Raw genomic sequence first — 15624 nt, 5'->3', positions numbered from 1 at the left:
CCCCCCCCCCCGCCCCCAGCTGCTCCTCCCCCCCACCCCCCACCCCCGCCGCGCTGCTCCTGCCCACCCCCCACTGCTCCTGCCCCCGCGCTGCTCCCCCACCCCCCGCGGCTCACCATGGTCTAACAGCACCCTTGCTGCACAATCAAGATTTCAGCGCGGCATGGAGCTCTCTGCAAGCCCAGAAAAGGACTGGCCATGTGTCTTTGATAGGCGCAACAGTTCTGCTACCTGGGAGTTTCCGGGGCCTTGTCTGCAGAGGTAACCCTCTCCGGGATGGAATTCCTTTCATACTTCCCTACTTCAGAGGGCTGCCTCCACCAATGACCCGCTTTCTGTTCTGTGAAGACGATTCCTGCCACCCATGGAGGATCTTTTCTCATTTCCTACCTTCGTCCTTGAGTTGGAAAGCCCCTGAGATGAGATCTGAGGTATTCCCGATTGCATCTCCTGAGCACCTTGTGCAGCGAAGCGCATGCAGTCGGCGCTCTCTAACTGCTGCCTGAAGGAATGGCTGGACGAGGAACCTCACAGAGCAAGAATACAGCTGCTACCTGAACACATCGCTCTTGCCAGCAGGCTGCAAACAAGCCCGGGGATGTGGCGAGTGGAGATCCCTGGGGGGCTGTGACGGAGCCCTGGGCACCCTGGCTGAAACTGAGGGAGGGTCTCAAGACACTGAGGGGGGCAAAAGCAGCAGAGGTCCCAAGAGGTCAGAGAGGAGTGGGGCAGGTGGGTAGGGCCTAAAAGCCCTGAAGCACCGTGCTGTACTGGACAGGCCTGTGCGGCGACCTCGAGGCCCCCTCCCCATGTCGCACAGACGTGCAGGGCGGGGGGCGGGGGGGCTAGGCACTCACTGCAGGCTGATGTGAGGGGGCAGCTTGAAGGAGTTTTTCAGGATGTGGAGCTGCTGGACCTTCCCCGGCTGCCCGGCATGAATAGCCCCTGTTATCTCAAAGGCCCAGGCGTCCCTCTCTTCTCGGGAACAGGCCTCCAGGAAGTACTCGGTGGATGTTTGAGTCTTCAGCTTAATGAGGAGCTGCAGGAAGAGAGAGCCGGTCAGACCAGCACTCAGAGGCCTAGCGGGCAAGAGAATGGTGGTGGGGCAGCAAAGATGACAGGGCCACAGCAACCCGGGACACACAGGTCCAGCAGCTGCCGAATGCCCAGCCCCCCAGCCACATCCCAGTGGGTGGTCTTCAAAGATCCCCTTGCACACCTCAAGCCACAGGGAGCTCTTGGCCTCCTAAGGTAAGCTTTCCCTCCTGCACATACTATATAGCGTAGGGACTGCTTCCTGGGCACTTTGCGTCCCTGCTTCTGATTCTGCCTTCGAGAACCACACAGACTAACCTTACCTCCCACGACAGCCCCTGGGCTGAAGTGGGAAATGCACTGGCTTTCAAGTCAGACCGATCTGAATGCAAATCCCAGCTCTGCCACTTACCTGTGGACGCTTGGGCACATTAAGGGACCCCACCGGGCCTTTCTTCATCTGTCAGATGGGGATATGAACCCCTACCTCGGAGGCACTGTTCCTTACGCTCCCTTCCGTGCTCGTCTTTAGTCTAAGCATCCCCAGTCTTTCACACACTTCTCATAGGGTATGGTTTAAACTCTTAACCAGCTCATGCTCTGCTACACGTTCTGCAGTTGGTCAACATTCTCAGAAGCTCTGACCCATAGAACGGAACCAGCTGCTCCGGGAAAGCTCTGAGGGATGCAGGGTGCACGGGGCCTGCAGCCCGAGCTCACACTGGCGGCCTGGTAGACTAGCTCCGTGCAGTCAGCCGAGTCCTTCTGAGGTAGGCCGCATCTCCTCCATTCCCTAAATGTGCATTGAGGAGTTTTTTTTTACCATTGTGGGATTTGGATGCTGACCCTATTAAATGTCATCTGAGTGGACTGGGCCTACCACTTCTGTTGTAAAACAGAGGCATTCTTTTTTTTTTTTTAAGATTTTATTTATTTATTTGACAGAGAGAGAGCGCGCACACAAGCAGGGAGAGCGGCAGGCAGAGGGAGAAGCAAACTTCCCGCTGAGCAGGGAGCCCGATGCAGGGCTCCATCCCAGGACCCCGGGATCATGACCTGAGCTGAAGGCAGACACTTAACCAACTGAGCCACTGGGGCAGCCCAGAGGCATTCTTTCATTCCCATTCTGGTTTCCAATGTATTAGCTCCCAACTTGCTTCGCTTACAAACTTAACATCCCTCCTCTCAACTAACAGCAAAAGCGGTGCTAAGACAAGGCTGGCTCACAGTCCCAAAGAATACCATGAATCTGTTCCTCTGAGTTAACACTGACTCGCTCATCAGCATTGTGGGAGAACAAATTCAACCAGCTCCCCGTACCTGCACTATCAGTGGGCAGTCAACATTTTAATGAAAGAATTTCAGGAGAGACTATAAAATTCCATGTGAAATCCAGGCATACTCTTCTATAGCTTCCCTAATTTAAAATATATATATATATACACACACACACATATACACATATATATGCTTTATAACTTGTTCTTAGTGAACCTATGGGCTCCTCTTGACCTCTTCCAGCTCAAGGACTCATGAACTAGGCAGATGACAATCTGGGAATTAACATGAAGCTCACAACTCCAGTTAGCAAATTTAACTTGTGTCCTTTTTTGAAGTTTTTCTGGGGTGTAATTTATGGAGAACTAGAGCCTTAAATTCACTTAGAAAATTAGGGTGTTTTCTCTTAAAATCATCTCACTTATCTGTAAATTTGTTTTCTTTCTTAAACATTAATTCAGTGGCTCAGTCGTTGAGCATCTGCCTTCGGCTCGGGTCGTGATCCTGGGGTCCTGGGATCGAGCCCCGCATCGGGCTCCCTGCTTGGCAGGGAGCCTGCTTCTCCCTCTCCCACTCCTCCTGCTTGTTCCCTCTCTCTCTGTCTCTGTCGGATAGATAAATAAAATCTTAAAAAGAAAAAAAAAAAACAAACATTAATTCAGCAAACATTTGTTAATCGTCTGCTATGTGTCCAGACACCGTGTTTGGTCTTCCGATGCAATAAGGAGGAAGGTGCAGCCCCAGTCTGCCCAGGCTGGGCATTCTCTGGCAGCCCTACCTCCACCCAGCAGAACACTACTTGTCCTTCTTCATCATCAGCCCGTGCAGGTTGGCAGTGGGTAACTGTAGAAGGGCATTTCCTTTTTGCAGCCTCCTAGGCTGGAATGACCCTCACCACCTCCCTCTCCTTTGCCCTCAACATCCAGTCAACCATGTCTTATGGACATTTCATTCATAATGTTTTCTTGTGTTCCCCCTACTTTTTGCCTTATTTCATGCCTCATTATTTTAATAGCTCTCTTTTTTTTCTTGAGAAAGATTCAAAACTACAAAAGAGTATAGTGGTTAACATAACAAATACCAGGAAACCCACCACCCAGAAAGGATGGTCATGAATATTTTCTTATACTTGGAAGGCTTGTCAATCAGTCTAAAAGAGTCAAAGAAGAAAAACATGGTAGGGACGCCTGGGTGGCTCAGTTGTTTAAGTGGCTGCCTTTGGCTCAGGTCATGATCCCAGGGTCCTGGGATTGAGTCCCACATCAGGCTCCCTGCTCAGCTTCTCCCTCTGCCTCTGCTCCCTCCTGCTCGTGCTCTCTCTCCGACAAATAAATAAAATAAAACCTTAAAAAAAAAACAAACATGGTAATAAAGAAGAAAATGGTGGGGCGCCTGGCTGGCTCAGTTGGTGGAGCATGTAACTCTTGATCTCAGGGTTGTGATTTCGAGCCCCACGTAGAGAATACTTAAAAAAATAAAAAAGAAAAAGAGAAAGAAGAAAATGTAAGATCCCTTCTTTATGGATCTAGTAACTTATTAGGAACAGAACGCAGTTCTTCACTTTAGTCCTCCTAAGAGCGTTTTTACCGGTCCACTCTCTCACTCAGAACCTTCGATGGCTCCCCATTTCCTCCATGTGGCCCCAGCCAATCTCCCACTGCTCCCTGGGTGAACATTCCCCTCTGGCCACACGGGCCATTGTTATCTCCAAATCGATCTCTCCCCTCATTTTTACACTTTTCCACCTGCCCATAACGTCTGCCTTTCTCCTCTTTCAGATCTTTGCCAAATCTCTATTCCTCCCAATGCTGTACCTGACTCAGCCTCTAATTACATCTTCCTTCTCTTCGGGAATACAGTGTTCTCTACAGCTAATCATGTTTGTGCCAACATTTGGAATTCTGAATGTTTTTCATTTAACCACTTGCTTTCATAATAAGATTAATAATTCAAGGAGAAACAGTCTAACCATTGTCTTCCTTGACTCCTCCAAGCCTAGCAAATTTCTTGGCACATAATGGGCCCTCAAAAACGATTGATTCAGATACCTTTTTGACGGTGGGGTTGAAACTGCACCTGACTTTTGGAACATGCACCCCCTCAGGGGATAAAAGCCACTATATTAAATTCCAAGGTAGCAATAATTGCGTCCATATATGTAGCGCGCCTCCTAGTCAACAAAGTGCTTTGACAGACCATCACCTTCTGTCATGATCCTCACCACAGCTATCTCTCATGATCCCCAACATAATCACAGGAGATAGCGAGGTGTCATTATTCTACCCCATTTCGTAGATGAGGAACTAAGGCTCAGAGAGGTTCAACTACTTGCCCAAGGTCACACACCTGGTACATAGTGCATCAGGACTTGAATTTAGGTTTTTCAATGATAACTCAGCTCTTCACCCACATTACTCTCACCAAAGAGGCCAGAGCTGGGAGGGTCTGAGGCAGGGGGAGCCGGGAAGCAGGGGCCTTCACTTACCGGTCGGTTTTCATACTCCAGGCAGGGGCAGGTGATAGTGCAGCCATCCAGAAGGATCCGACCCTTGGGAGGGGTCACCTTCCGACCCCCCTCAAGCTTGTAGTACAGCAACGTGTTTTGCCGAAGGATGAACCATCGTGCCTTCCAGTTGTGGACAATGTGACCCTGAGGATGGACAGGAGAGCCCAGCAGTGAGGTGGCTGAGGGGACCAAAGAGGGGGACAGCATTATCTGTTTTTAAAAAAACCTCATTTTATTTTTTTAATTTTAAAATAATTTCAATTCAGAGGCATCTGGGTGGCTCAGTCAGTTAAGCGTCTTCCTTCGGCTCAGGTCATGATCTCAGGGTCCTGGGATTGAGACCTGCATCACGCTCCCTACTCAGTGGAGAGTCTGCTTCTCCCTCTCCCTCTGCCTCCTCCCCACCCTGCTCATGCTCTGTCTCTATTTCTCTCTCTCTCTCTCTCAAATAAATAAATAAAATCTTTAAAAAAATAAAATAATTTCAATTCAGAGAAAAGCTGAAGAATAGTATTAAAGAACTTTTTTACAGAATCATTTAAGAGTAAACTTTTAACATGATGTTCCATCACTTCTGAATATTTTATTGTGTATCTCCTACAAAAAAGGGAGGGGAAATATTTCCAACATAACCACGATGCAACCATCAACATCAGGAAATTTCCATTAATATGTTATTTTCATCGATTCCACAACCCCCATCCAAGTTTCACCAATTGCCCCAATAATGTCCTTAATAGCCAAAGGATCCAGTTCAAAAATCATACCTTTTATTTTCATTTTCATGAAAAAAGTGTTATCTGTCTGGATCTCCTTGTCATCTCTTTTGAGTATGTAACAAAGACCTTTGGCATTGACCTTCTAGTTCCCAGTTGGCCTTTTTTGTGATTATAAACCTTGAAAGAAATTGTGAAGTCCCAGAAGAGAGAGTCCTACCACTAGGAGACAGTCATTGCTAACACTTTGTGTTTTCTTATAGTCTTTTTTTCTCTTTGTTTTTACTTTCTGGTTTTTAAAAAAACCAGGACCATGTTACCTATAGTTTTATTATCTAGTTTTTGTTTTGTTTAGCTTTGCTGAGCATCTTCTCACACCAATATGTTTCTTTAAAACATTTTTTTTTTTAAGATTTTATTTATTTGACAGAGAGAGACACAGCAAAAGAGGGAACACAAGTAGGGGAAGCAGGAGAGGGAGAAGCAGGCTTCCCGCGGAGCAGGGAGCCCGATGTGGGGCTCGATCCCAGGACCCTGGGATCATGACCTGAGCCGAAGGCAGATGCTTAGCCGACTGAGACACCCAGGTGCCCCTAAAGAGCCTTTTTCTAAAACAGAGCAACAGATGAGGGAATGTCTACTGAGGAATTAGAAAGGAATGGGTTTAGTACACACTCATTAAAGCCACTTTCCTGGCATATTTCCCAGAGCAGAGCCCAATAAGGACTGGATTCTAACTAAGAGAGATGCACTTTATCTGAATCAGAGACCATTTCCCCCATTCATGCCTTTCCTTACATTTCCTAGCATTTACTTATTTCAGAGTCTCCCTGAGTTCTCACACCTGTGGTATTGGAATAGCTCAGTGTGTACTGAGTGCTGTTAGGGGAACCAAAAGGTGTAGAAGGAGTTGACAGAGTGAGCACTGGGCTGTGAATTTTACGTTTTGCTCTTCCCACTGTCCCGTACTTAGGATCGACATGTAACATGACGGTTAACAGAGGTCCTTGATGTGGGTAGACATGTTTAAAGAAACAAAAAAAGATTTGGCTCTGGCTACTCAGCGGCGGGGGGTCTCTACTGCTCTCCACGTGGCCCAGACTCGGGTCCTCTTTCTAGATCACCCCTACTGAGGGGCTCCTGGAGCAGCATTAGCAGTAAATTGCTGGCTCAAAAGCTTGTGTATGGGGAGAAGGCAATCCTAGTGGATGGAATGGGGGCAGGTGTGAGGTGGAGAAGGCACGAGGGCAAAATAATCTTAAACCTTAAAACATAGGTGTTACAGGCTAAATTACGTCCGCCCTCACGCACACACATTCATATATTAAAGCCCTAACTCCCAGTATTGACTGTATGTGGAGATAGGGCTTTAAAGAGGTGATTAGGTTGAAATGAGGCCATTAAGGGGGCCCTAACCCAATCTGCCTGGGGTTCTTATAAGAAAAGGACCCTTAGACACACAGAGAGACAGCGGGGAGGCCTATGCACAGAGGAAAGACCGTGCGAGCACCCAGCACGAAGTCGCCCATCTGCGAGCGGAGGACAGAGGCCTCAGAAGAAGCCAAACCTGCTGACAGCTGGACTCGTACCCTAGACTCCAAAACTGTGAGAAAACAAATCTCTGTTGAAGCTGTCTTGTCTGTGGTATTTTTGTTCCGGCAGCTCTAGCAAACTAAAACAACAGGGAGAGGAGAAATGGGGCTTAGAGATATCACAGAGAAAACTGTCACCAACAGATGTTGAACAGGACAAACCAATATGGAGATTCTGTACTTTCCTGGACAAAATGCTACATCTCCCAGAATCCCTGGCACGAAGGCAACAGGTGGGTGACCAGGTCGCTGCCACTCTCTGGCACGGGGAACTGATACATATCTGGCAGCAACAGGGGGAAACCGGAATTTTGGGCAAGAACAGTGTTGGAAGAACAGGTTCTTCTGACACCAGTCCCCAGAGCTATCAGGGACAAACGGCAAATAACGTCAGCAGTGATGTTTCCACTAGAAATGTCTGGTGGTGCTGTTGGGTATTTTTGTCTGGCTACATCGTCCCTAGCTATATAGCATCCCAGCCAGGTTCACTGGCCCTCCCAAATATTCCTGAGTTACTTAATAATTAATATTCCTCCATGAAATCCCCTTCTGTTCAGACTCCCTAGAGTGGAATGTGTTTATGAGCAACTGCGGATCCTGACAGCAAAGGAGAAAGGTCTGCAGAGAAAGGCTGATGAGAAAGGACTGACTGTGTAAGTAGAAATCCTGAAGCAGCTGGCAACCCTCATAAAAAATGTTCAAGTTCTTTGACCCGATAATTCCACTTCCGAGGATGTGTGCTGAGTAAATTGTCTAGGATATGGAAGAGGTTTTATGTATTGAGACACTTTGAATCATTGCTTATGATAAAATAATGCAAAATATTCTAACGGTGTAACAACACTGTGCCCACTGTGGCCGTAGAGGAGGGATTCCAATCCTAACAGACGGCAGGAAAGGTCACTGGTGGAACCCTCAAGGTCAAATGCAGCAGCCTGAGCCTACCAAGAATCACAGCGCCCATGGTCTTCGACATAGGCAAAGCACTTTTACTTACATTTTTTTGTATGATACCTAAAAATAATTCTAGTAGTTATTTTAGAAAATTTCTGAAGGGATACCTCAGGAAAGTTGATGGTTATCATCTCTAAGGACTAAGACTGGATACAGGGCAACAAGAATGAAAACTTATTTTTCAATTTACAGCCTTGAGTACTTTTCTAGTTTTTTTTTTTAATAATAAGCATGTATTATTTTTGTAATGGAAAATGAATTGAAATTCAAATAGGCAAAAATCCTGATGAGCTGACTAGGGAAATCATTATCAATTCATTCAACAATCAATGGCTAACGACTACTTCAGCAAGCACTGTGCTAGCAGCAGGGAGACAAAGATGAACAAGATTCTGACCTAAGACAGTGGGAGAGACAGACAGTGATGCCAGCCAGTGTGGTAAGTTCTAGGACAGACGATTGGTGGGGTCCCCCAGGATCCCCACCTCCTGATACTACACCCTTGTATAGTTTCTTCCCACAATGTCCAAGGGTTGCTCTGTGTGACCAAGAGAATATGGCAGAGGGATGATTTGTCAGTTGACATTAGGTTATAAAAGACCCTGTAGCTTCAGTTTTGGGGACTCTCTCTCTCTCTGACCATGTATTCCGGGGAAAGCTAGCTGCCACATCATGACCAGCCCCTACAGAGAGGAGAGGAACCCAGGCCACCAGCCAGCAGCCATGTGAGTGAGTTTGCAGTTGGATCCTCCGGTCAGCCAAGCCTCCAGGAGACTGCCACACTGGGCAACATTTTGGCTGGAACCTCATGAGAGACTTGAATCTTGCAGCTAAGATGTTCCTGAATACGTGCCCCTCAGAAACCACGTGAGATAATAAGTGTTTATTGTCTTAAGATGTTAAGCTTTGAGGGGCACCTGGGTGGCTCAGTTGGTTAAGCGACTGCCTTCGGCTCAGGTCATGATCCTGGAGTCCCGGGATCGAGTCCCGCATCGGGCTCCCTGCTCAGCAGGGGGTCTGCTTCTCCCTCTGACCCTCCCCCGTCTCATTCTCTCTCTGTCTCTCATTCTCTCTCTCAAATAAATGAATAAAATGTTTAAAAAAAAAAAAGATGTTAAGCTTTGGGTTGATTATTACAGAACAACAGAGAAGTAAAACAGGTCCTGATGCAAACCCCAAGAAGCAGCTCTGCTGATGGAGGAAGCTCCAAGGAGGCTGAGTGGGCTGACGAAGGCTCCCGGAAGGGCTGATGTTAGGGCTGAGTCTGGAAGGCTGAGTGGAGTTGGCCAGGTCAGGAAGGCAGGGAAGGGAGAGCTTGAGCCACTTCCACTTGTGAGAAACTCCACGTGGTTCTATCTGGCTTTGGCTCAGAGGCCTGTGGGCAAAGGACAGGGGAAGTGACGCGGGTCCAGGGGGCTTCAGGTTCCATGCTGCAAAGTTCGATCTTTATACTGTGGCCAGAGGGGAGTCCCTGAAGACTCTTAACTAGGACAACGAAAAGCTTGGGTTCTCATGTTTAGAAGATCACCATGACCACACTGTGGCAGAAGGGCTGAATGAAGCGGGCCAGACTGCAGCAGGCACCTCAGCTGGAGGTTGCAGTAACATCCACCAAATGGGAAGGAGAGCACGATTATCCCTGGGCTACAGATAAACACGTCATGCTCAGAGGAAATAAGGAACTGGTTCAAAGTCAGCAAGTAAAGGGGGTCAGAGGCCAAAACCACAGTGGTACAGCTGAAAAATATGCCAGGCCTCCTCTAACCGGGCAGTTTCCTCCCTCTCCAGGCTCCTTGTCTGCAAGTAGCTGGCTGGGGCCAGAGGCCCGCTGGACCACAAGCGGCTTAGGGTCCCCAGAACCTCTTTAGGGGGAAGGAGGAGAGTCCATAAGGTAGGAGAGCACCTCCACAGTTGGGCTTAAGAGTCATGGAATGTTACAGCTGGAGAGACCCTTTGAAAAAGTCCATAGTACTCCCTAACTTTAATGATGAGGAAACTAAGGTCCAGAAAGTTCTTGCCCAAGACCCTACAACCCCAAAGAAGCAGACATGGTACTTGTTATGGATTGAATTATGTGCCCCCAAAAGGTATGTTGAATTCTTTTTTTTTTTTTTTTAAAGATTTTATTTATTTATTTGACAGAGAGATAGAGAGCACAAGTAGGCAGAGTGGCAGGCAGACGGAGAGGGAGAAGCAGGCTCTCCACCGAGCAGGGAGCCGGATACGGGGCTCAATCCCAGGACCCCAGGATCATGACCCGAGCCGAAGGCAGCCGCCCAACTGACTGAGCCACCCAGGCGCCCCGGTATGTTGAATTCTTAACCCCTGGTACCTACAAATGTGATCTCATTTGGAAATGGGGTCTTTGCAGATGTGATCAGGATAAGATGAAGTCATCCTGGATTAGGATGGCCCTAATACTAACGGTGTCCTTATATGAAGAGGAGAATTTGGACACTGAGACACACAGGGAGAAGATCATCATGTGACCATGGAGGCAGACATTGGAGTGGTGCATCCACAAGCCAGGGAATGCCGTGGATTGCCTGTGTCAGATGATGGCTATATATATATATAGGTCTCTGCCCCCCATTCCTGGCTCAGAGCTCCTGAAACCCTTGCAATTTCCTGGGTGCTAGCAGCATTTTTTGTTCTCATGAGGTGACTCTGGGTAGGCTCCTGGATGAAGGCTGGTCACCATAAAGAACACGCCACAATTAGAAGCTTGATTCTCTTGAGAGGGGAGAAGGGCTGAAAATGGAGTTAATGATCAATCACACCTCTGTGATGAAGACTCCATAAAATCCCAAAAGTATGGGGTTCAGAGACCTTCTGGGTTGGTGCATACATGGAGGTACTGAGACTGGCATGCCCGGAGAGCACACAGAAGCTCCATGCTCCTTCCCACATACCTTGCCCTACACAGCTTTTCCAACTGCCTGTTCATCTGTATCATTTATCGAAGCCTTTAGTAAACTGGCAAATGTAAGTAAGTGTTTCCCTGAGTTCTGTGAGCCGCTGCTGCAAACTAATTGAAATGGTCATTGGAACATCCAAACAGTTATCCAAACAATTAGTCCATTTGTCAGAAGCACAAGTGAACCCGGGCTTGTGACTAGTGTCTGAAGTATGGGTACAGTGGGGTGGGGGGGTGGGGGGCAGTCCTGAGGGACTGATCCCTTGACCTGTGGGATGTGACGCCATCTCCAGGTAGATAGTGTCAGAACTGAGTTAAAGACATGCCGCTGGTGCCACCGAGAATTGCCTGGTGTGGGGAAAAACCTCCACACATTCGGTAAAAGTAAAGGAGACTCACAGGATAAAGAAATAACAATAGGGAGGAACAAAGTTTTTCCCTATAGGGAAAGGAAGAATCTGGGTTTTTCTTTTACAGCTTGTAAATACCAAAGCAAAAGAGGCAAGGGAGGACTCTCCCCATAGGCTTCAGAGGAAGGATGGCCCTGCCAACACCTTGATTTCAGACTTCTAGCCTGCAGAACTCCTTCTAGATTTTTTTCTTCTATGCCTATTTTTTCCTAATGCCTTGTATATTTTTACTCTTTGGGTTATCATATTATAAGCATTTAAAACATCTGCATAAGCATACTTAGTCATTTATTTGTGGAGACATATAGGTAGTTTCCAGTTTTTTCACTATAAAAATAACACTTTGAGGGCGCTGGGTGGCTCAGTCGTTAGGCGTCTGCCTTCGGCTCAGGTCATGATCCCGGGTCCTGGGATTGAGCCCTGCATGGGGCTCCCTGCTTGGCGGGAAGCCTGCTTCTCCCTCTCCCTCACTTATGTTCCCTCTCTCACTGTGTCTCTGTCAAATAAATAAATAATCTTAAAAACAAAAAAAACCACTTTGTTCATAAAGCTTTAACGGTATTTCCTTGGGTTTGAGTCCGACAAAGGAAATTTTTAGGCCAAAGCGTGTTAACATTGCCATGTCATTTTCTAAGAGTGTCATCGGAGGTGTGAGCCGGCAGCAAGGCCTGAAGGGCCTCAGCGTCTTCTTAAAGGAAGAGCAATCTTGCCTGTGCTGATCCCACTTCCTTCCCCCTCACCCTCCTTTAAAGCCAGGCCAAGTGAGTGCCCTGCATTTGCCTGGAGCTTTGCTTCTTTCGTGTCTGGGCGGGAGTGAGAGCCAAATCCATCATGCCCCTGCCCGTCTCCTGCTTCACCCTCACCGGTGATGACTGTTTGTACTCTGGGCTTCCAGCTCAGGTCCTGCCCCACCCCCGGGGCTGTAAAACCTCCTAAATGTATGGAATCCTACGGCCATAGCCCTGCAACTTCTCCAGGGGACACAGAGCTGCTGTTGCCCCCCAGGAGGAAAGGGGTTAAGGGGGAGAGAAAGCTGAGATGGATCCGTAGGCGGGAACAGTGAGCAGGGTCCCCCCCCTGCCCCCCCAGGGCCAGGTCCCTTACCTGGAAGGAAAGGGTGCGGCTTCCCCTGGCCTCGGGGTCAGCCTCCACACTCCCGTCTTTGGAATGAGCTTTCCCCATGTCAGCCAGGCCCGTGCTGTGGGCTTTGGGGGCTAGCCCTGTTGACTGTCCTCACTTCCCTGTACCCCGGACTCCCTAAGCCAGCCACCCAGGACTGGACAGCCATCCTGAAGAGAACTCATGTCCTTCCTTCCCTGTGGCCTTCCCTGACTCTCATGGAGGCGGTGGCGGGAATCTTGTGAGGTAACCCCAGCGACAGCGGGAGGCCCCTACCAGATAGCCCCAGCTGTCTGGACAATCAACAATGCCCACCAACCCCCCTGCCCAGGTCACACTCTCCCTCTCACCTCAGGAGCTGCAGGAAAGTGGGAGGCTGCAGAAGCCCTCCCACAGGTTGTCTCTCTGAGACAAACCGGGAGGGACAGGCTATCGCTCTAACCACCGTGGCTTGGAATTTGGTACCTGCTCCCTGACCCTTGATCCGGCATCAGCCTCCCACTATGCCTTCCTGCTTCCAGTTTTGAGCAAACACACCCGCCCTCCTATATCAAATAATGTGCAACACAACCTGGCTACATTACCTACTCACCCGAAAGCGATTGGAGACTTCGGGGCTACTCTGGCCTCCACGGGAGGTAATGCCAGGGGGAGCCCCTTCATCCCTCTTCATCCATCTCCCTCCCAAAGCTATAATCTCAGTAGAAGAGCCAAAAGGCTCATCCCCAGATTTTATGCTCTGCTGGTATGTTAGTACAAACCCTTAGGGTCAACATCAATGTTGAAAGAACTATAAAAAACCGAACCTCCTCTTGCTGCTGCTCTTTGGTTCGTTTTCCACCTTGATCTGTGTGTTCTGTGTTTGTCTGGACTCTTGCTAGCTGAGGGAAAGGCCACGTGGGCCGTGGGCAAGGACTGAGGATGGAGGTTGGGTCCCAGTTGTTATTAGTCCTGGGGCTCGGGGCAAGCGGTCTCATCTGTCATTCAGTGATAACAACACCCACCCTGCGGTGGACAGATCAAGGCTTGGAGTCAACCTCAGTGGGTTTGCACCTGCTCCATCACCCATGAGCTCCCAGATCCTGAGCAAACTGCTTAATTCACCTCCTTGAACTTTGTTTCTGCTTTGGGGAGAGGGAGGAATGCGGTGCTCCACGTGCGGGGCGGCTGGGGGACCGCGGAACACCGTAAGTGCCTAGCAGCCTGGGCTGCCTCCTGGCCCGGGGGCTACCGTGGAGAGTGCGGGAGATGGTGCCCAGATGGGCGCTGCGAGCCCCAGAGCACACCTACGTGAGCAAATTGACGTATGGTCCTCCCCACATCTTAGTAAGTTGTTTTAACTAAGATGTCCGCCTCAGGAGCCGCCCCCCACCCCGTACCACCGGCCAAGCGGGATCTCCTCCTTGCCTGTGCCCCGGCCGCTGCGTTCACCCGAAGCCGCCCCCGCCCCCCTCCCGGCCGCCCCCGGCCGCCCCCGGCCCGCCGAGCCCGCTGTCGGGCGCGGGCTGGGGACCCGGCTCCGGGAGCCGCCGCCCGCCGCTGGCCGCCGGGCCAGTGTCCGGAGAGGCTCCGGCGCGCTCACCCTCTTGACGAGGAAGCCCTCCTTGAGCACGCCGTCCTCCATGTCGCCGCGCGCGCCCGCCGGGCCTGCGGGCGCTCCAGGTGCGCTCACCGCGCGCCTCCCGCGCCTCCCGCGCCTCCCGCGCCTCCCGCGCCTCCCGCGCCCGCTGCGCGCAGGAAGCGCCTCCGAAGCGGCGCCTCCCTGGCCCGCGTCCAGAGCCCGAGGCCGCGGGGCCTCCCGGGCAGGAAGTCACGCCAGGTCGGGGTTTCTGACGCGGTTGCCCCCGCGAAGGTGCGCTAGGGTCCGCGGCTAGGCCTCCGGGTACAGAGTGTGCCGGCTCTCAGCGTCCCGCCCTGGCGGAGCCTCCGGGAGCCTTCCCGGCCCCGCGCTCTCCGACCGGGCGGGGTGCCCCATCCAGGTGCCCCCAGCACGCTCGGCGCCCGTCTTCGCCCGCCCCCAGCCTTAACCAGCTGCCTGCCTGGCCCTTGAGTAATATTTACGGAATTAAACGGAGCTGAGGATTTTCAAGAATTCGGAGTCATCCCCGAGCTCAGTGGAAATGCGGGTGGGAGACTGGATGCGGTGGAACCAGGCTAGGAACTTTATCCTGGCCTCTGGTGGGGATACAGAGCAAAGTTCCCATTCGCAAAAAAAAGGTCACAGGTTTAAAGGAGCAGGCACAGATTGCCTCCAAAATACACCCTCCCACCCTCCAGCCCCCCTAAAAAAGCTAGAGATGGAGAGATTCCATCATTAGAGGCAAAATTTAAGGGAACGCAAGGAACTCAGTAATCTAGATAAATTATATTTTAACTCAATATTTTTTAAAATAAAAAATGCCAAAAATCCGGGATGAACAAAATACCAAAATTTTAAATGAGGACAAACAATTGGAGCATGAAACAAAAGGAAACATAGTAATACTGATTCTAATCCATATTCAGCTTGTTCATTGTTTGCACTGTGTGTGAAGGGCCCCCTTAGGGCTGTTCACCAGGATGAGGAAAGGCCCCAGAGACCTAGAAGGGAAGAAAAGTTTCTTTCAGGAGAAAGTACCCCAGGCTGCCTTTCAGAACCAGCCTGGGGCCAATTCCCAAACCACAAAAGGGCACTCCTGCCCTGGAAATGGCCCCGCCTCAGCCTTCTCACTGACTGACTTCACATCTCCCAGTGAGTCCAAAAGGAATGGGGCTTCCACTCCATTTCAGAATGAACATAGACTCACCTTCTGAAGCCAGGTCTGTAGCGGGTGCTAGGTTTTATTTAATGCACAGCAACTCCATTAAGTGAGTTTATTATCCTTTTTTTTGTCCCCCAGCAAAAGAAACTGAAACTCAAAAGCAGTTAAATAACTTGGCCAAGGTCACACAAGGTAGGAGTTTAATTATGATGCACTTGCTTCTCAGTTCTTGAGCTGGGAAGAGGAAAGAATCCCATGAGCTCTGAAATCTTGCTGGGCTCAAACCTAGGACATGAGAGGATAGAATAGGAAATTCCAATCCTCTTTGGCTCCAGGTATGGTCTGTTCATCTCCTG

The 15624-nt window shown here is 49.8% G+C and overlaps 1 protein-coding gene across 1 annotated transcript in view; it reads right to left on the bottom strand.

Moving 5' to 3' along the window:
* Positions 1-14201, bottom strand: part of PLEK2 (pleckstrin 2) — a 19653-nt gene extending 5452 nt beyond the window's left edge. Inside the window, exons 1-3 of the mRNA XM_034992405.1 lie at positions 14110-14201; positions 4799-4963; positions 858-1039 (exon numbers count right to left, since the gene is read on the bottom strand). Coding sequence (XP_034848296.1) covers positions 858-1039; positions 4799-4963; positions 14110-14151 — 389 coding nt within the window. The 5' untranslated portion in view covers positions 14152-14201. The remainder of the gene's footprint in view (positions 1-857; positions 1040-4798; positions 4964-14109) is intronic.
* Between the last annotated feature and the right edge of the window lie 1423 nt (positions 14202-15624).

The sequence above is a fragment of the Mirounga leonina genome, unplaced genomic scaffold, assembly GCF_011800145.1.
Source record: "Mirounga leonina isolate KUSES-001 unplaced genomic scaffold, KU_Mleo_1.0 Mir_82, whole genome shotgun sequence".
In the NCBI taxonomy this organism is placed as follows: Eukaryota; Metazoa; Chordata; class Mammalia; order Carnivora; family Phocidae; genus Mirounga; species Mirounga leonina.
Note: the sequence above shows the minus strand (reverse complement) of the source record. Positions and strands in the feature narration are given on the sequence as shown.